General features: G+C 36.1%; 3 protein-coding genes across 13 annotated transcripts in view; 1 reads left to right on the forward strand and 2 right to left on the reverse strand.

The window, feature by feature from the left end:
• Nucleotides 1-8,253, forward strand: part of LOC106652231 (agrin) — a 32,665-nt gene extending 24,412 nt beyond the window's left edge. The window contains exons 2-9 of the mRNA XM_014371060.2: nucleotides 2,963-3,082; nucleotides 3,174-3,483; nucleotides 4,407-4,550; nucleotides 4,961-5,131; nucleotides 5,430-5,594; nucleotides 6,059-6,181; nucleotides 6,767-6,943; nucleotides 7,025-8,253. Of these exons, the coding sequence (XP_014226546.1) occupies nucleotides 2,963-3,082; nucleotides 3,174-3,483; nucleotides 4,407-4,550; nucleotides 4,961-5,131; nucleotides 5,430-5,594; nucleotides 6,059-6,181; nucleotides 6,767-6,943; nucleotides 7,025-7,256 (1,442 nt within the window). The 3' untranslated portion in view covers nucleotides 7,257-8,253. The remainder of the gene's footprint in view (nucleotides 1-2,962; nucleotides 3,083-3,173; nucleotides 3,484-4,406; nucleotides 4,551-4,960; nucleotides 5,132-5,429; nucleotides 5,595-6,058; nucleotides 6,182-6,766; nucleotides 6,944-7,024) is intronic.
• A 1,131-nt stretch (nucleotides 8,254-9,384) lies between these two features.
• LOC106652263 lies at nucleotides 9,385-11,191 on the reverse strand. Its single transcript, XM_014371110.2, has 6 exons — nucleotides 10,941-11,191; nucleotides 10,676-10,862; nucleotides 10,484-10,612; nucleotides 10,228-10,413; nucleotides 9,680-10,134; nucleotides 9,385-9,597 (listed from the first exon to the last, which is right to left on the reverse strand). The coding sequence occupies exons 1-6, from the start codon at nucleotides 11,074-11,076 to the stop codon at nucleotides 9,488-9,490; spliced, it is 1,203 nt and encodes a 400-aa protein (XP_014226596.1). The 5' UTR covers nucleotides 11,077-11,191; the 3' UTR covers nucleotides 9,385-9,487.
• Nucleotides 11,192-12,252: 1,061 nt separating this feature from the next.
• On the reverse strand, nucleotides 12,253-19,553 carry LOC106652215 (WD repeat-containing protein 20). 11 transcript variants are annotated; one of them, XM_014371036.2, is made up of 5 exons: nucleotides 17,727-17,912; nucleotides 17,180-17,528; nucleotides 16,880-17,062; nucleotides 14,532-15,929; nucleotides 12,253-12,601 (listed from the first exon to the last, which is right to left on the reverse strand). In XM_014371036.2, the coding sequence occupies exons 2-5, from the start codon at nucleotides 17,447-17,449 to the stop codon at nucleotides 12,530-12,532; spliced, it is 1,923 nt and encodes a 640-aa protein (XP_014226522.1). In that variant the 5' UTR covers nucleotides 17,450-17,528; nucleotides 17,727-17,912; the 3' UTR covers nucleotides 12,253-12,529. The 11 variants fall into 11 exon arrangements, with proteins under 11 accessions (XP_014226522.1, XP_014226518.1, XP_014226519.1 ...); XM_014371032.2 differs by lacking the exons at nucleotides 12,253-12,601; nucleotides 17,727-17,912 and adding an exon at nucleotides 19,394-19,553 and having other exon boundaries at nucleotides 14,379-15,929; XM_014371033.2 differs by lacking the exons at nucleotides 12,253-12,601; nucleotides 17,727-17,912 and adding an exon at nucleotides 18,807-19,317 and having other exon boundaries at nucleotides 14,379-15,929.
• Between the last annotated feature and the right edge of the window lie 453 nt (nucleotides 19,554-20,006).

A 20,006-nucleotide genomic window follows, 5' to 3' on the forward strand; every position in this document is an offset into this window, starting at 1 on the left:
AGCACAAGTTTTTAAATTGTTGATAACGTAATCGAGTACGGATGGTTTGTGCGCGCGCATTGCGCTCAGAGGTGCTATGTATGCATATATATAGTTGAGGCTTTGTGGTGGCTTACGCGGCAGAGACAAGAGAGTTCACATTGCAAATCGGACAGCAGCAGGACTTTTAGTTCGACGACCTTCGTATATAGCATTTGCTTATATCTATCTGCTGAACGTCTGTGTCGTAGTGTGGATGTGTATATATGTGTGTAGAAAGGGAGCCAAGTAAAGAGCGAGACAGAGAGAAGAGAGAAGATGTGTAGCCCATAGGTCGCGATTCACGACCGTCGAGATGCACGCGCGCAGAGCAAGGCAAAGCAAACAGCCACTGGACGATATGTGTGCAGCAGCTCTCTTTTGTAGTGTATATTATAATGTAGTCACGGAGAGCATAGAGAGAGAGAAAGAGAAAGAGATAGAAACGATTCGAAGACGGGTGTATTATTCGATTTGCATTGTTCTATATATATCATGTGCACTTCGGAGTTCTTTGGACTTTCGTCCTGCAGTCGAAAAGTCAGCACATTACGGCATCTTTATTACATTTGAATATTTTATTACTTTAGCGAAGATGTTATTCGTGATGCTTTATATGTTTACATTATATTAATTTTAATTGATTAGGATACAACATTAATTTTTGCACGCACGACCGTGGATTGTTGCATTAATATCATTTATAAATTACAACCTATGAACGATTCCGTGGGAGTGACGGAAACACCTCGCTGACAATCGTTTGCTACTCGTCCTGTTTTTTTTTTCTATACAAGTCGATCGTCCGATCGGTATATACCTATAATAGGCATTAATAGTCGGATCGCGAGCGGCGCAGTCTCGCGAGCTACAAAGAAAAGGACAAAACTATTCGAGGCCTCGAGATGTACCGATATACCGTTGCGCTTGAGTAATGGTCCATCGAGTCATTTTCATTAGGCCGCTTCGATCCTCGTCCTCGTCGAGATTCGAGTTGTTATATATATATAACAACTATATGTATAAAGCAGCTCACGATCGGACGTGTCTATCCATCCGTGCTACAGTCGCAGCTATATATGTTATTGTTTTTCTACGATACTCTGTGTGGTACTTGTGCACGCTCGAGTAGCGTCTCAACAGTAGTCTTTGAAAACGATCGGGCTGCGAGTAAGATTTTACGAGCAATTTTTCGCACTTTGTTTTATCATTCCGTGGCTTTTGCTTGACGATTCACAGCTGCTTTATATAATGCTTTATACAATAATGCAATTGTTATAGTATTTTCAATACCTTGGATTTATTCACGCATCAAGTTCCGATTCACCATCGACATTTTTACTAAAACTTAACATTAATGAAAAAATTTTGTACGACAATTATATGCAATTATGTTTACTTTGTCACTAGCAGATTTACAGATATAGATACTCGCCATCTAGTGTTAGAGGCTTAAAGTGGTATTACCGTATTGGTACCATTTTAATTGTCATTTCAGGTCGTTTAAAATGCCCTTAATATTTATAACGAAAAGTTATCAGTAAAATGGCTAAAAAATCCAATTACTTAGTTTTTTATTAAGGGATCGATTCAAACAATGTCTCCGCAACCAGACTATCAAATTTTACTAATGATATCGGTAATTCTAGGTGTCAGTAGCCCACGTGTTTATAGTTATTTAATTAACACTAAACTATGCATAGGTGCTGTTGACCCGGAATTCACCAGACCGTGACGACGATACACAAACCAATCACGTACTATTTTCCCTGAATCCGACGAGCTATATGTAAGCTCTAAGTACCTGAAATGATCGGTAAAATACACACACACAAAATCGATACCTGCACGCGTGTACATGATTCCTCGGTCGAGCACGTCGCGATGAAAAGTCTCGATCGCAGCCCGGTGAGCGCGGAAGCGATCAACGCGAATCGATCGAATCGATGCTTTCTAAAAATAAACTTTTCATAACAACCGTTGAAGCAAGGACGGGTGTCGAGCCCTTGAACTATCGTCTAGGCTGCTGCTGCATATGGACGCGCGCACATCGTAGCTCGCTCTTCGGATAGCGATCATTTGTTCCCTGTATCGGCTCGAGTACCCGTGGCACTTAACTGTGTAACCGAGCGAATGCACGTGAATTCGTGCTAGAGGTAGCATGGAAAATTCTTCATCGAGAGCATGTTGGCACCCCATCGCTACCGAATTGATCGACTTGGTGTATTACACGCATGGGTTTTTTGGGGGGTAAATAAATCGTCTCAACACACGATTGCTAAATAAATAAATTTAAAAAACATTAGTAAATCCCTCGTAAGTTGCATTGCAAACAAAGTATTTATGAACTAACTTCGTTATATTTCCATTCGAGTCTCGTAATAAAATATGTAAAAGGTCCACACACGATCCGCATCTCGAGATCACGAGGTGAAAAAAAATATCGCTAAAAGTCACGCAAATTGGGTAACTTATACAGGAGCCTAACGTAAAGAGGTGCCTGCGAACACGCGATCGGCGCGGCTCCTGTTTCAGCTCGCGCGCCGCAAGTGTGTATACAAATGGTTGATTCTTGGCCATATTTTTACGAATCGCTGCGTTACGCACAGCGGCGTAACGTCTGCTGCTGCTGGTACGTAAATTGCAGCGAAAAAAAAGCATCTCGGGCTTTTAATCAACGCTTACGCAAAGCTGAATAAATTCTGTTTTATCGGAAATTAATTGTGCAGCCGTATCGCGTGCATACAGTCTGTTGAACTTGCGCACGAGAAAAGTCGCTGGCTTGAAACATTGCCGCGTGCGATTGAGTTATATACGGGAATTGGTAAAAGTTGACGATGTACACGTATATCTAAACATCGAAGTGGATTTCATAGCATCTATACATGTAAGCGCTCCGTTGGGTAGCTCTCGTGACTAATGGCCGTTTCTGGTATGTCCTCAGGCTACGTAAACGGCAGCTCGTGTCCGCGCATCTGTCAAGCTGGCGGCGATCCGGTATGCGGCAGCGACGGCGTCATCTACGCCTCGTCCTGCGAGATGCGCAAGAAGACCTGCGGCAAAGGTGAGCATCGCATCCGTTGCACGGAACTCCGATGACCGAAGCATTCAGTCTCTGCATCGATGTGATTTCTTTTTTTTTTTTGTCCAAACAGGCGTGTCGGTGGCCCAGGAGAAGACGGCGTGCATGCGCTCGTCGGGGGCCAAGTGCGAGCACCGCTGCCCCGGCGACCAGGACCCCGTGTGCGGCACCGACGGCCGCACCTATCTCAACAAGTGCATGCTGAGGGTGGAGATCTGCCGGGTCGGCATCGAGCTGTCGCATCTCGGGCCGTGCAACAACATCTCGGCCCACCGCGAGAACTGCCCGGTGTCGTGCGAGTACGCGCCCCTCGACGGACCGGTTTGCGGCAGCGACGGCAACGTCTACAAGTCCACCTGTCAAATGAAGCTGCTAACTTGTGGGTACGTATTTATATACCAATGCTAACCAGAGACATGCAGCTATGCGTGCGTGTATTATCGTCGCGAGCGCAGGGCCGTTTTTACCCGATAATCCATGCGCGCGTCGTCGTGGTAGAGAAGTAAGTCATAATGTGCTTGGAGCGCCGTGGCGCCAAAGATAAGAGGATTACAGGGAATGCGTGCGCTCCATTATAATACCTGAGTATACATACACGTAACAATTCCACTCGAGAAGGCGTACTTTTCCTACTTGTCCAAAGATTTTATAATTAATTTTACATCTGTATATACAGAGCGAAGGGATACAGCATTTACAATGTTTCGTGTGGTAAGTCGTCCCCGCGCCTGTGGAATGCCACTTAAATCCGCAGAAATCCTACTCTCGTAGGATGACATTTGTCGTATATATATAGCTCGCGGCTTTATATACTCACAGATTCATTTATCACACATCGACCGATATAGATATACGTTGAAAATGGTCCAAGTACGCAAGTCGGAAACTTCATCGAAAACTGCTCTCTCTCTCTCTCTCTGCGGGCTTTTCCGCAATGAAATCGACGTACATACATCTATACAAATTATCCCTAGATTATACGGGCGCGCGCTCGACCGAGCCAATCGTAATAAATAACACAACTGCCGTACGGATGCAGAGAGACGAGATACAAACAAAAGGAAAAACACTAGAGTCTCGGAGCTTGCGACGCGACTGCGATTTATCGATTCTAATACATTCATATGTTATACGCGCTCGAGTGGCGCTACACACACGTACTTGCATGTACGTATACGTATGCATATCGAGCTGTTTCTCTCTCTTTTCTCGCGTTACACATCGGGCCGATCGGAATTAAATTTTTCATGCGTCGCGCGCGGATGTTCATATACGTGCGTGTTTATACGTATATGTATTTTCACAGGCAGGGAGTGGTGAGGACGAACAAGAAGCACTGCCAGACGACGAGACACTGCCGAGAGTCCTGCTGGCGCGGCGCCAAGCCAGCCTGCGGCAGCGACGGCATCCTCTACGCCAACACCTGCAAAATGCGAGCGAAGAATTGCGGGTGAGTACATATAACTATATATATGTGTAACATTCGCGAGTAATATACGTGCGGTCGACCAACGCGACAACTCGACTTTTCATTTATAATTTATCCATTTTCTACACGCGTGTGACGTGTATATCGTCCTCTCTGGAGCTTATGCAATGGCCATTCTCTTCGTCGCCGGCGACGTTTTTTATTGTCCCGTAAAATGTTACATTTTTCATTTTTAACTCGCCTCGTTGCGGTATCCATATAAGAACGAATCATTTTTATATCCGATTATCGCGTACTTTTATATGCGTTTGATTCAAGTTTTTACTTTTACTCTACCTGGGTAATACCTTATATTGAAATGTTAATCTCTCGATTGAATTATTATCAAGCTGAAAAACATACATCGCCATGTTTTCGTTTTGTAATTGCAGAAAGCACGTATTCGAGGTGCCCATGTCGTTCTGCGTGTCTCAGCAGAGAACCTCGAGCAGCAACGTCGTCGCCTGTCCACTCGACTGCAAGAACGAGCCGGAAGTGCCAGTTTGCGCCTCGGACGGCGGTATCTACCGGAGTCAATGCGAAATGGAGATGCTTAATTGCGGGTGAGCACAAGATCTCTATTACCGAATACGTATCAAAATGGCCCTTTATGGCGTACGCTCTGTTGCTTGTCTCAATAGCCCATGCTGCATACAGTACATGCGTCAGCTTTTGATTCGGGCGCAGAGCTCGAGCCATACAAATTGACATTGTATAGTTGTCCTTTCAACGGTCCTTTGCAATTCGTATGTACGTGACTCGAGCAGGACCAAAGCGATCGTTTTGACGAGCAGAGATTTTTGACATTTGAATCGCCCATAATGTTGAGTTAATGTGTAAAATTATACGCTATAATTGCAGCAACACCAGGAGAAAAGTGACAGTGGTGGAGTTTGAGAAATGCCGATCGCGACTGAACAAGTGCACGAAGCAGAAGCAGCTGTGCGCCAACGATCTGGACCCGGTCTGCGGCAGCGACGCCAGCACCTATCCGAACCAGTGCCACCTGAATGTCGCCGTTTGCTTGTAAGTACATGGCACATTATCAGGTACACCGAGCTTTTTCCGCTAATTGATTTAGCTCGATGTGCCCAGTAATACGCAACGCGTTAGTTCGAGTTAGCGTTAGCTCATTTTGCGCCGCGCTAATAGCGAGTGTTGCGAGTACGAAAGAAGGAAACGGCCCATTTTCGCTCGTGCGTATGCGAGTACTCGACGACACCTCGTAAGCGACGCGTCGTAAATGTCACGATCGTTAAATAGATGCTCCGTCCACGTAAACAGACGTTGTCGCGTGCGACGCGCAGATATTTAGCCGGCTACTGCTGCTTCCGCTGCCGCGTGCCCACACCTATACGTTGTTTATCATAATCAGACTCAACGACGAGTCGTATTATTGCGTACGCGAAATGCCCCATTATTGATATACATTGCACCAACCACCGAGAAAGAGCTTGTCTAAATTAACAAACGTTTTATCGCCACTGCAGAAAAGGCATTCAATTGGCTCACGTGGGTGCTTGCACGACCTTGAAGGAGCTGGAGCATTGTCCGGACGACTGCAACGACATACCCGAGGAACCTGTTTGCGGCAGCGATGGAAACGTCTACAGGTAATATAAGCTTTGCATTATACTCTTCCGTCACATTATAAGAATCCTAAAAAAATTAATTCTTGGTTTAATCTAACAGCTCAAATATTTCTATAGAATATGCCTCAAACTATTGTTGTAAAGAGGTCATTAGTATCAAAAAAGGCCAATCAAAAAAATTTTATTTTGCTTTCGAACTTATATATTATATTTATTTTTACACTTGCAGATTTATACATATAGGTACTCGACATCTAGTGGTGGAAGCTTAAAGTAGTATTATCGTACATACAATGTTTGAAAATTGATCTAAATTTCTTGAAGCAATTAAATTTTCATTTTAAGGTCGTTTAAAATTGGTTCAATAAACTGAATAGAAAAGTATAATAAATTACATTTTAAAACACTTTAGTGGCCATTTTTTGATCATTCATGGTCAAAGATGTTTATATATCATCTTAAATGGAATAAGATTATCAGGCACTGTTATAAGTATAGACTCGTTTTCGGCGAAATTGTTACACGTTACTCGTCGTCTTATACGAAAAAATGCGCATACATAGCACGGATTTTATAGCTTTTCCTCCGTTGTTTCTGTTCATACAGATCATTATGCCAGCTGCGCAAAGAGACGTGCGGTCAGCGCGTGGTGCAGGTGCCGGCCCAGCACTGCCGCACGACGGCCCTCTGCAACCAGATCTGCAGCGGCGAGAGGCAGTTCGTCTGCGGCTCCGACAACAAGCTCTATCGCAACGAGTGCGAGATGAAGAGGGACAACTGCGGGTAAGTTTCGATAATCATACGATTGTCTATCATATGCTACAACGTTTCGGAAAAATGACCCATTTTTTGTTCTTTCGTCAGGAAACACGTCTACGTGGTGCCGATGAAGCGATGCGTGCAGGGCTTTCTGTTCCGCGGCTGCCAGAAAATCTGCCCGCCCTACTACGACCCGGTTTGCGGCACGGACGGCATGACCTACAGCAACGAGTGCTTCCTCGAGATCGAGACCTGCCGCACGAGGAACCACGTGATCAAGAAGTACCACGGCGTCTGCGGCCAGCCCACCGAGGATCCCAAGAATTATCTCTATTAGAATGGGTGACATACAATACGAACGAATTGCAGACGTATTCAAATGCATAATGTATCTCTTTTCGAATCGAGATAATCCGAGAAATTGTCGAATAATCTAGCGGATCGCGTTATCGATTAACTTCCATTTTCAGCGTGAATAATCGATCCCTCGATATTTTCTCCCAGCCCCTCGTGAATTAACGTGTGATCGAGTATAGTTGATGAGGTCATGCAATGGCAAAAATCGGCTCTCGAGACACTCGAATGACGCTAATTTATGAAAAAGAAAAAAAATAAAAATACAAAAATAAAAAAAAACAGACTCCCACGAGGAGAAAAGCTCGAACGTAAAAAATCGTAATATGTGCAATTGAATCATACATAAGCTTCGCGGTCATTTTTAAAAATATGCAAAAAATCTTATCGCGTAAACTTAGTTTATAAATAACGATTTTTTATATTCACTGACTAATTTGTACAATGTAGTTTCGTATAAGCCGATTAAACATTATTCTACGATGCGAATAATGCGAATAGCTGTCGTTACGTGTAAGTAAATAGAGAAAAAATTTGTTTAAAAAAAAAGGTGGAAATCCGAATATGGAACTTGTCAGAGGTGGCTCGCCGATTGCCCCCAGCCAAATTATCAGTCCTCCCAAACGAATTGGACAAAGCCTAACGAATTAAGGCTTTTTTTTGTCGAGCGAAAGTTGACCTATCGAATTATATAGGGCGCTCGTTAACGATTGATTATAATTCTATGACATATGTAAAATCTCGCATACCAGTATAGAAGACAGCTGAAATCATTCGACTGCTTTCTTTTTACTGCTTTCGAGCAGAAATTGAAAATACCTACAGTAATTTTACATTATAAATATAAAAAATACATATAAACGTATATTGTACTCATAAATTACATGTGATGCGTGTTTATATGATAAAGGAAAGCTTAATATACTGTATATCATTTTTTCTCATTATATTATTTGTAATATTTTGTATTTTATAACTCATTTGCTCATCTCATGAAAGTTTTATTTACTCTCATTACCATCTTATTATATTTATTATCACACGATCATCGTTATTAATTATTAAGAATCATCCATACTGTACTCATTTATTTGTATAACTACCGATAAACTTATATTTTATATTACAACGAGTTGGTTGCGCCAAGTATCATTTAATCCTGCCTTATCCTAGTTAACTGGAATTTTAAGTCTGACTTGGATATACGTTTTTTTATTGGCATCTACAATGATTTTTTCATAGTCTAAAATCTGGCGTATTTTTGCATTAAAATCAGATGATTCTTACACCTTCACATAAAAATTTGCTCCACTTTGTACCAATTTGTTTGTATTTAGCAAGATTTAAAGTTTTCGGTAAATTTTTTGCTGCAGTCAATGAAGAATAGTCTTAAAATTCACATTGATGCGCTGTACCTAATGATAGCAAACATTCTTGTGATAAATAAAAACAAAAATGGGATATATGCGGCCAGACACTCGCAAGAAAGCATTATCTTCAAAACCATATCGTATCGGAAAGAAATTCTTCCACAAAAGCAGTATCAAAATCTACATGGATGCAGAGGTATCACACATGTAGGTGATATATTCGGAAATACTCAAAGACAATCAGTTTTAACTCACATTGACATGGTTCATAATATGTAATTTGCAAGAATAAATATGCAAGTAAAGATTTATATCAAAAAGCACATTGATTCGGTACATCACTATATATAACACACTCAAATTTAATAAAATGCATAAAATTTAATGTATTTGTTCTAATTTAAAAATTGTCAAATGCAATTATATCCCGATTTCCTCCGATGTTATCACGTTACATAAATTTTTGAAGGAAAATGAAGCTTCTGAATCAATTTTTCTCTAAAATTTATTCTTGTTGCCAACATGATAATCAAAATTTTGCAAGCGGATATTTGGCAATTAGGCATTAAATTTAAGTTTTAACATTACTTAATTTTTATGTTTTTTAATAATAAATTTTACGTGTAATATGAAATTATATTTTTAAAGAATTGAAGAAGAATTATTTATTTCTTATAATTTTTTAAGATTACAATTTTTTTTTAGTTGTAAATATATAATATTTTTACACGTAAATTTTAATTTAAGAAAATAATATATTTTATATACAATTTTATATATACAATTATGAAAATACTCTTTACCGAGTACAGTAACAGCTCAAGGTTCCATTGAGATTACATTTTCACATAGCATCATTATTTTTAATGATCAGATTTTCAATTTTTTCAGATGTTTGGTGCAAAGATTCTCCTGTACTTTTTATTCTTTTTAAAGCCAACCTTTTTGAGTATCCTAAATTTTGTAAAAAAGAAAAAATATTAAATATTAAATATAATATTTAAAATACTTGCATGCCAAATTATATTCAACATACTTATTGTTGATGTTTCTGAAGTTCGAGTAATACTTTGTAAGTTATCTAAATGATGCTCTATTCGCTTTAGAACTCTATGATTTTCAGTATATTCGTCTTTATAAGAAAAATAAGCATAAAAGAGACTTAATAAACAAACAAGCAATGCTGTTTTTCTAATGAGCCATACATAATATACTATATTAATTTTATCATCGTTCATATGACTTGGAATATTATCATAATGCTGGATCAACATTCTCTCTAATATAACATTAACACTATGTGTTGTAAATAATACAATTCTTGCATTAGATGTTTTTTTTGAAGAAGTAAATAATGCTGATAATATGCAGCTGACTGAATAGTATAATATTGATTGACACCACGACACTTCGCTAATGATCCAGTTCTGAAATGCCTCAAGATTGGAAAATATTTGAAATAATAGTTCTTTTTGATCATTTACTGATTCTCTGAAAATAATATTGATAGTTTTTATTTAATTCATAATTCTTGCCTTTATGTTATTAAAATGTTTGTAATAGGTATGTATATAATATTAATACTTGAAACTGTAAACCATATCCATTACAGATTTTGAAGAATTTTGTATGACGCTTTCCAATTCTTTTCCATTATCCAAAAGCTGATTTTGAATTTTTAAACCTTCTCTCTGACTCTCTAACATCTCACCTTGCATTTGAGATGCTTCTAAAAGTTGTTTCTTCATGAGTGAAGAGGCTTCATATAAGCTATAATAAATATTATAAAATGTAATTTCATAGAGTAACATTAAAATTCTATGTTTAAAGTGAATCTTACTTTTTTATAGTATTATGAGTTTCCGCTTGCCAAAGTTCATGGTTCAAGAAGGTACAAATGTGAGAAGAATAAATATAAAATTCATTGTAGACTCCAAAGGCCCTATCTGTCATTGTGTTGATACATTGTCTACATAGTGCATATAAAAATAAATTATACAGAATCAAATTCAAATTTCATACGCTCACTTACCTCCTTTCTTTTTCACTATCTTTCAAGTGACATGAATACACATCATGTCCTGAATCTTCTAAAAAACAATTTGCTAAATGCAGAGCTAAAATTGAATGCTCATTGTCGTTGAGCTTGTCACAACTAGTTTTGATAGCTCTCAATGCATTGTGCCAGCACTCTCCATGATTCGACAATTCTGCTTTTTCTAAGAATATTTAGTGGTAAGCAAATAATCGCACCACGTGTTCTAATATAAAAATATAAAAACAAGTCAATTATTTACCTTTAATTCTTTGCAATTCTTTTTCTCCCAGGCTTCGAAGCTCCGCTTCATCGCGAAAGCCTTGTGTTGACGCAATTAAAACATTAATTAGAAAGAAACTCCTCACTACTTTAATCCGTACAAATTGGGAAAACATTTCATTGCGTTTGTACTCGATTTCATTATCAACCCGGAAGAGCGAGAACAGCTCTTATTAATAGTTTTTTAGCTTTGCGGTGTCCAAGTAGTTACAACTGTCAAACGTATTTATAGTAGCGGTGACGGTTGCGATTCATTCGGACTTTGGAGTTTGGAGTCGCGTCTTCTTGGAGCAATGTTGCCAATACATGACTGTCATTCAAGAATTAAAATATTCATAATAACAAATAAAAATGTCTAAACTAAAAGTGAAATTTAAGAAAAGTATTGTTGGATAAGTTCAATACATTCATCTTGTTCCGTTTGTTGTAGATTAGGAATTTATTTTTAAACCGCAGTTATATTTTAACTTGATAATGTTGGCTACGAAGGCCTACTGCAAGGTAGTAAACGGCGGTAAAATCAAAAATGACACAGAAAGTGAACAGACGCGCGAAAATTATCATCAAGTGTAAGTTCTTTGATAGTCCTTGATTAAAAACATATGATATTATAATACAAAACATGTTCGTTCTCAACATAAAGGGAATTATTATTTGGAATTGACAGGAAGATTCGATGCAAAATACAATTTTTTTATAATGACTTATTCTTACTTTTATTGGAATGACGTAATCGTATTTAAGAACGGATAATATAAACATTTTAGGTTTTTCGAAGAATAGTATTTAAATAATTGATATTGAAACACAATGATCGTAATAAACTGTGAAACCGCCCGATCGCTATGTTACATTCTCGTCCCGTACTCTCATATTATACACATATATTATGATTCATTCTCTAAAATTCTGATATAAATGTACACAAAAACGAATTATCACTCAATCAGTCGATTCATACAAAAAAGCATTCGTAGAAGAGAAATTCTAAAAAATTTGTATGCCCTTTGCCAAAAATTTTTAATCATAATTATCATCATTATAGAATATATCAGTCTCATTGGGCATATTTTATTATTATATATTATATATATAAATATTTATATCATTTCAACAAAAATCTACATAAATTATGTAGTGACTTTGTTATAGCCCATACAAATTTTTATATTTTTGCTTTTTAAATAAATAATACTCATACATTGTACAGCTGTTTGCATTTTTACGACTTGATTTAACAATACGTAAAATTATAACCGGCACTGGTTTTTATAATTAAAAAAAGTTCAGTATTCTTAACTTTCGACTTTATTATTACACATTATATTCATAAAATTGTATTATCCATTTACAAAAGACGAGGTCGTTTTCGTTATATTCATATATAATATATAATATAATTCTGTTGCTTTGCATTTACTGATGAAACGATTCACTAATAACATATTTATGACATACTTATTCGACAATAATGATGTTTTTTACTGATTCTTGCAGTTTGTAAGCAAAAAAAATATTGCTGAAGATTCGCTCGTAAATACTTAATTATAATTAGTTTTTTTATTGCTGCTAGACGATGGTACTGTTGCTTTCGGCCGGACTCACGACTCTTAAATTAGCTCCCACTTGATTCATTCCAGGCTGTAAAAGTAAATTAGATTGATTAATCAAGAAAACAAGAACGATTAAATTATTAATCGATTTTACCGTTTAATTTAATCAGGCCTGACATTTTTTGTTGTAATATTTTAATTTCATAAGTAAATATTGAAGTAAAGTTATTTTTGTTTTTTCTTACATCATAGTGTATAAAGTCAATTAAATTGTACAAACGTTACCCTTTTTCACTAGAACATAGTAGTAACGTAGTAATACAGTGACTAAATATTGTGTAAAATCTGGGGTGCAAAAAGATTTTCGACAACTTTCATAGTCAATAAATAATGAATGATTCATCAATTAAAATCGTTTGTAGCAATTAATTAAAAATATATTGTTACATGGAACGATTTGACATTGTACTTAAAAATAGTACATCACGTTTTCAAGGTACTATTTTTATATTTTTCAAGATATGTATGTGTCATTTAGTTATTAAATTCCAACATTTTACTATTAACTGAAGTAAAGGAAATATTTCTTAATATTCATAAAGCTTAATATTCATAAAACTCACACAATAAATTAAGATTGACCAAAAACCGATTCAAGTCATATTGTTAAATAAGATACTATTACATGTTTAAAAATAACGTAAGAATGCAAGTTCAAGCAGATAGTAACATTTTTCAATGAAAATTTTATTTTACTTTTTAATCAAGATAAGTAATAAATGTAAATAAATGGTTGAACGTTTTTTTATTATGGTACTAATTATTTTTTAATAACTAGATTTTTCACTTACTATATTACCAATAGATCTTATTTTTTTTGTAATAAGCTAGATAATTTTATTATCTCTTAACAAAATATTTGAAACGGAAAGATCAGCTTATTAATTTAAAAACACTGTTTCAATTAAATTATTTTTAAGAATTCGTAAAAAGTAAATCAATGTGTGCATTTGTAAAAAAAATTTTTTTAATTTATTTTTTATGTAGAAATTTCATTCTGGAAGTTTTAATTAAAAACATAAATAACAAATTGTAATATATAATGGTTTTTTGTACTTTTGCAATCATTAATAAACTAATATAAATTATTTATTGTTCATTTTGAAAACATAAATAACAAAAATTGTAAATTATGTGTTTGGAAACATCTAGTATTTTACTTTACTCCACTTCCAATCAACACAAATTCACAAAAAGTGCTATGCCTCATTATAAAGTTATATTCAGTTTTAAGCCACAATTTAAATTACTACTGATTTTGAAGCTGTGTAGTGTCCATGAATTATATCATATTTGTTAAAATAGTTAAAATAAGTTTAACTATGGAATAATGAGAGATACACTAATATATGTATATTGCACTGCAATAGTTTCTAAACACTAAATACTTTTTAACTATCTTATTCAAAAGAACGTTCAACGGTTATCTTCTAACTTTAATTGGAAAAAATTTATTTTCTAAAAAAATCAATTTTTTTATTTGAAATTCTGTTAATAAAATAAAGTTGATATTAAGAATGTTATCTATTCTGAGCGTTGAGTTAAAAAGTGTAATTCACATAATTTTTCATGAAATTTACTGTTAGGGGGGAATTAAACCTAATTTTTTTTTTTATATTAGTATGTGATGTAGTTGGTTTTTTTCAAAATTAGTTAAATATTTTGGGTTCTGAGTCTATTACATGTGCAGTATATGTGTATGATTTTAGTGAACTTCACCAACAATTTTTTTAATTTCAAGGAACATAAATTGAAAAAAAATTTTATTTAGCAAATTATATAAAAATATATTTATAGTACACAAATGAACTATTTTTCATCTACATTTAATAATAAAAATTGGCAAAAAATCAATATTGGTAACAATAAATGTCAGTGCATCAGAGATCATTCTGCTGTGTAGAGTTACTATCAGTGTGTGGTCTGTGTAGGGTTGTATTTATGGTAAGAGGACCTACCATATGACCAGGTCTTGCCCAAGTATACACGTATCCATCTTGACAAGCTGTTACAAAGCAATCTTCTCTAAAAACTAATTCAGTCAGTCTTTCATGAGCCAGTTTTTTACACACTAAAGGTTCTAGCACAGGACACTCATCAAACCTAGGACATCTGGCAGTCCCAATGAGTTTCATGGGATCATCCATCACAGAACTAACTTTCTTGCTTGTACCTAAACTTCCACTGACACTGTTTATATTACTTCCATTTGTACTTCCTACAATTTTATCAGTTACACTGTTTTGTTGTACCAAAGTATTATTAGTAGAAACTCCACTTCCTCTCATAGTCAAACTAAAGTTCCTCCTCTGGTTGTCACCACCTTTTTTATCTCCAAAACCAAGCCCAGCTAGCCTTTGAGTAAGAGAGTTCACTGTTGATACAGCAACATTGCTGGAATTGTTGCTGATATCGTTGTTAGTGCTTGTAGTCTCTTTAAGACTAATATTATTAGAATTTACATGTTTGCTGTTATTGCCAACATGGTTTGCCATAGCACCATTTCCACTATTAAATGTTCCAGATGATGAAAATGCTCCAGAACTAGCTGCAGAAATTGATAATCTTTGTTTCTGACAAACTGGATGTCTGAGAACATCTTCAGTGATATCCCATAAACATAACTGAGTGTCTTGTGATACACTGCCGAGTCTGTAGCATGTACCACCGGGTACTCTAAGCTCAGAACTACAAGAATTTCTGTTAGAATGGCCACTTTGAGATGTTGTTGACAATCTTTTGGCCTTTTCGTGAATATGATTATGGTTTACATGTGGCACTGATATTTCATCATCTGATCCACTAAAGTCTGCATCATGATCTCCATAAAATGTAGTATAAGGATCAAAAGCAACAACACTGACCCAACTATGATGACCTTGACCTCTGGCAACAACTCTTTTCTCATGAAAACTCCAAATGGTTACAAGATCGTCTTCACCACCAACGACAACATATCTTCCATCCGGTGACCAACAAACACATAAAAAGCCTCCAAAATAACTTCTAGCTGAGCCCACTAATTCCATGGTATCATATTGAAAAACTCTGAGAAAACCATCTTGTGAAACGACAGCCAAATTAGAGCCATCTGGACTGAAGGCAAACTCGTTTATACAACAACCTTCTGCTCCAATGACCCATCTGTACAGAGGATTTCTTGTGGATTTAGTTTTACATGTGTGTATAGCATAGCCTTCCCCAGATTTGAAAGGTTGATAATGCGGTGGAGTAGTACCACACATAAGTTCTTCATTATACAGATACAACTGACCTGAACTGTATGATACTAGGAACAGGTTACTTGAGCCAGGTACCCATTTTATACAAGTTACTTTCGATTTGTCTATCAACCTCTGCAATAAAATTATTAATTATATACTAAAAAAATTATGAAATTTGAAACATTCAAGTTCAATTTCTTAAAATTATGCTTTTTGTGAATATTAAAATTATATTTCAAGCATGTGAAATACTCTTATTAACTTAACTTTACTCCACATGTTAAAATATAAGTTTTATGTTTTTTCATATAAAATATTAATTTTATCATACTTTTCTAATGAAAATTGTTTGTAAAAGTTACAAATTTTGAGGTTAACATTTGCAAGTCGTTTTTTTAACACATATTTAATTCCTGTATATAAAAGGTTCATTTATAGTTGTTTCAAGAAGATTTTTATATTTTAGTACAGTACACATAGAAATTTAAAAAGTATACAAAAAGTATTTATGTACAAGTTAACTATGTAAATAATCTTTTACAGGTTGTCCTAGAGACATAGAATGTTGCAAAAGAGTTACATAATTTTATTCAGTTGTTCTTAATTAGTTGATTGAGTTATAATTGTATTTAATTAGAATCTTTCAAGTCTAGACAGACAAACAAATTTTTGTTAGATATTGAACATCAATGTATATTCAATGTCACGATAATCAAAGAAAACAAGGTTTTTGCAAATTAAAACGTTTATCATGTTTCAACAAGATAAGGTAATCACATAAAAAACCTGCATTAATGTGGGTTGCAGTAGATACACAGAAACTTTTAGACAAAATAAAATTATACAATTTAAAAAAAATTGTATCAAAGATATAATCAATATGTTTAATAAAAAATATGAAGACTATTTAAAGATTAATAAACCATCATAGAAATAATAAATTTTGCTAGTTGCCAATTATAAACTTATTTTGTCTAAAATAAACCATAAAATTTTGTTATAACTCACAAATTCCATTCAAGAAAGTATTATTTTCAATATATGTACTAAAAAATTATTTAATAAAGTTAAAAATTATTTACCTCTTCATTATATAATTTACTGAGCTCTTTTTTAATAGGATCTATCAACTGTATCAAACCAGTTGAAAAACCAATTAATAATGGTGCACTTTCTGCTGTTGCTGTATGCTGATTAAAGTTATGACATGTAGGATTGGTTCCTTTGTACAATTTTTTATCTACAGGTTTGTTCAAGTCCACAGCCTGAAAAAGTTAATTTTAAAAATAAAATATTGAAAATCATACGATTGGAGTTTTTAAAAATAGAAATAAATAATTATGTCACATAAATATATTCAATGTAAACCAAGATTGATTTACCTTTTTGACACCTTTGTAGACATAAACAAATAGTTCCTTGCCAAAATTGAAACACATCCGGTCACCAAGCCCCAGGTTACCAGATGGATCAACAGGATCGGGCAGCGTTACAAAAGATACCCTGACGGAGGCGCTTCCCTGGCTATTGGTATATCCAACCCTATTTGGCCTCGAATACTCCGACAGGGTCATAAGCTTGTATGTCCCTTCGCGTGTGACAAATTGTGTTTTTAAGTCGTCCTTTCCTCCTCCATCCAGCTGTACAGCCATCTTACTGCTAGTTGTAATACAACCAGGGAGAGCATTAGATACTCTCAAGACTTCTTAAAATGAATCTATAAATGAAGTTCTGAAAATTTACCCTAGATTAGAAACTTGTTAAAACTATTATGTAAATTATATGAATAAAAAATAATTCAAGCACTCAAGCTACCCAATTTGCTCTAATCTTTCTATAAAATATGTCAGTCATGAAAAAGTTTAATTCACAAAAGTGAGAGTCTAATGAAACTATTACAACATGGAAACTAAAAAATCTAATGATTACATTTTTCATTTTATCTCTTATCTCAAGTATATCACGGTCTAACCTCGCACAACGAAGAGGCACATTGAAGCAAATTAGTTTGTAGTAAAAAAAGAAATGGCATTGAGCATACGAATTCACAATAGACAAAAAAGTGACTTTTCGTCATCAAAAGTAATTTCAGTAGTCATGAGACGCGCAGACGAGCATTACTTATTACTGGCGTTGCAATCAGCCGAACAGACAGATACATATCGTAAACAACGAAATATACATGCTACATATATATATTATAAGTGTAAGTTGTTTCATTTCCAGGAAGCCACACACACTTATGCCTAATGGCAATGTGTATGTACACACGTCATTCGCGCTCAACCGCGTTACATTATTTTCTATCTCCTCTTTCGCACTAACATTATACAAGTTGAGATAAAACGAAAAAAATGTATATACATTTATGTGTGGATATTTGTATGTATAGACACTTCGGTCGTCATCGTCGTCGTCGGTGTCTATCAGTTATGCTAGATGAGTAGATGCACTAGAGGAAAAAATGGTATTGGTAATCACAAAAAAGAAAGAAAGAGAGAGACAGAGAGAGGCAAGTATAGCATGCGGCAATTAATGTCATTATGTATTATACCCGGTTTCAACGAGCGACATCGAAGTCAACAACTATTATAATGATCTTTATTATCCGTGTCAAGCTCACTATATATCGTAGGCGTGTATTAACCGGGGAGGGCACAACATTTGCAGGCCCTTTATAGCGAGCTTATATACGGACCTACATAATGTAACACAGGAGGGGTCCTTTTCGCAGCCGCTCGCAAAAAAATGCACTTTTATGACGTACTCCACATAAAGCTTAGGAGTAGTGGTAGCAGCAGCGGCAGCAGAAGAAGCAATTTTTACATTATACAGCACTCGCAGACGACGACGAGGACGGTCGACGATCGCGACGAGACATCTATGAGATTGAGAGCCGTCGCGAGAGTCAAAGTAACATCATAATGAGGCGATGCAACAATTGCCGTGGACACTATTTTTCACTTTATAATGGAGCAAGCACGAGAAATTGATTGAAAGGCAACGCACCGCTACTAGACTTGTCACCAGACGAGCCGCTCGCTCGCGGGTTAACCGTCAGTTGTCGTCTTGTGCGATGTAAATGATTATTACAGGTTAATCAGCGACGTTCTATGTTGTGTGTGTGTGTGTGTGAGTGTGCGTATATGTGTATATATATATAGGTATATGTCAATGCACTGCACTATAATCGAGGGCTGCGACTTTGCCGTCGTGCTGCACGCAGGCCGCTGCAGCTCGAGCGAGAGAGAAAACAGCCGAGTGCCGACGACGAGGACGGAGGAAAACTAGACGAGAAGCGGAGGAGGAGCATCTCCGTTCCTGATAATATACATGTATATATACATGTAATACAGTTTAAAATTCGTCGTTTTCGACGGCGCGTGTCTCGGACAAAACTAGATGACGACCGGCGCTGCTCTTGTTAACACATCTACTCCCTTCTTTCTATGCCCGATGTGCGTCTTTTTTTTTATCAAAAAAGCAAGGAAAAAATTGCTAAAATTCATTTAGCTCGCCTATCGAGAGAGCCTGAAGTATGAAGGTAGGTGCTCGATTGTTGACACATTAAAAAAAAGTTCGGGTATTACACGTACGTATTATGCAGGCCTCGCTCGTTCGCTCGTCGTTGGGATATTATTATACGTTCGTTACGATTCGCACCAGCACTACATCGTCGTTGATAAAGCGTGATTATGATAACGTACGAACACTGCTGCATTCGAAGCTATGTGCAATTTATCATATGCACAAATTACAAACCGTGATCTTTTTTTTCTATTTCTTTTTTTATTCGCGCTGTATTAGCACTTCTCACGCTTCTCCTATTGCTATTGTATGACTGCGCGTGCGATAGTAGTGTATGCCTGTAGAATCCGGTCACCTCCTCCGCTGCTGCTCCTCTCACTCTCTCTCTCTCTCTTTCTCTCTCGCGCGAATCGCGAACTATACTATAGTTTTTGCTATATACACGTACGAGTGTCACATGAAGTATCTCGCGTAAAGAGTCGCTAGTAAACGTAATGGTTTTTTTGTTTACAAATATAGTAAAAATTAGACACGTGGATGGACGTCACTCGTCATTACTCATCTCCTGTCATGTTTTCGAGTGATAAAATAACTTCTGCTAATGCATACTTCAAAGTTCGAACCTTCGTAAAATGCAGACAACTATTGCACGTGGATTTATCATTAATTCAAAAGATGTTT

Source organism: Trichogramma pretiosum, unplaced genomic scaffold (genome assembly GCF_000599845.2).
Source record: "Trichogramma pretiosum strain Unisexual culture from Peru unplaced genomic scaffold, Tpre_2.0 scaffold29, whole genome shotgun sequence".
Taxonomy (NCBI): domain Eukaryota; kingdom Metazoa; phylum Arthropoda; class Insecta; order Hymenoptera; family Trichogrammatidae; genus Trichogramma; species Trichogramma pretiosum.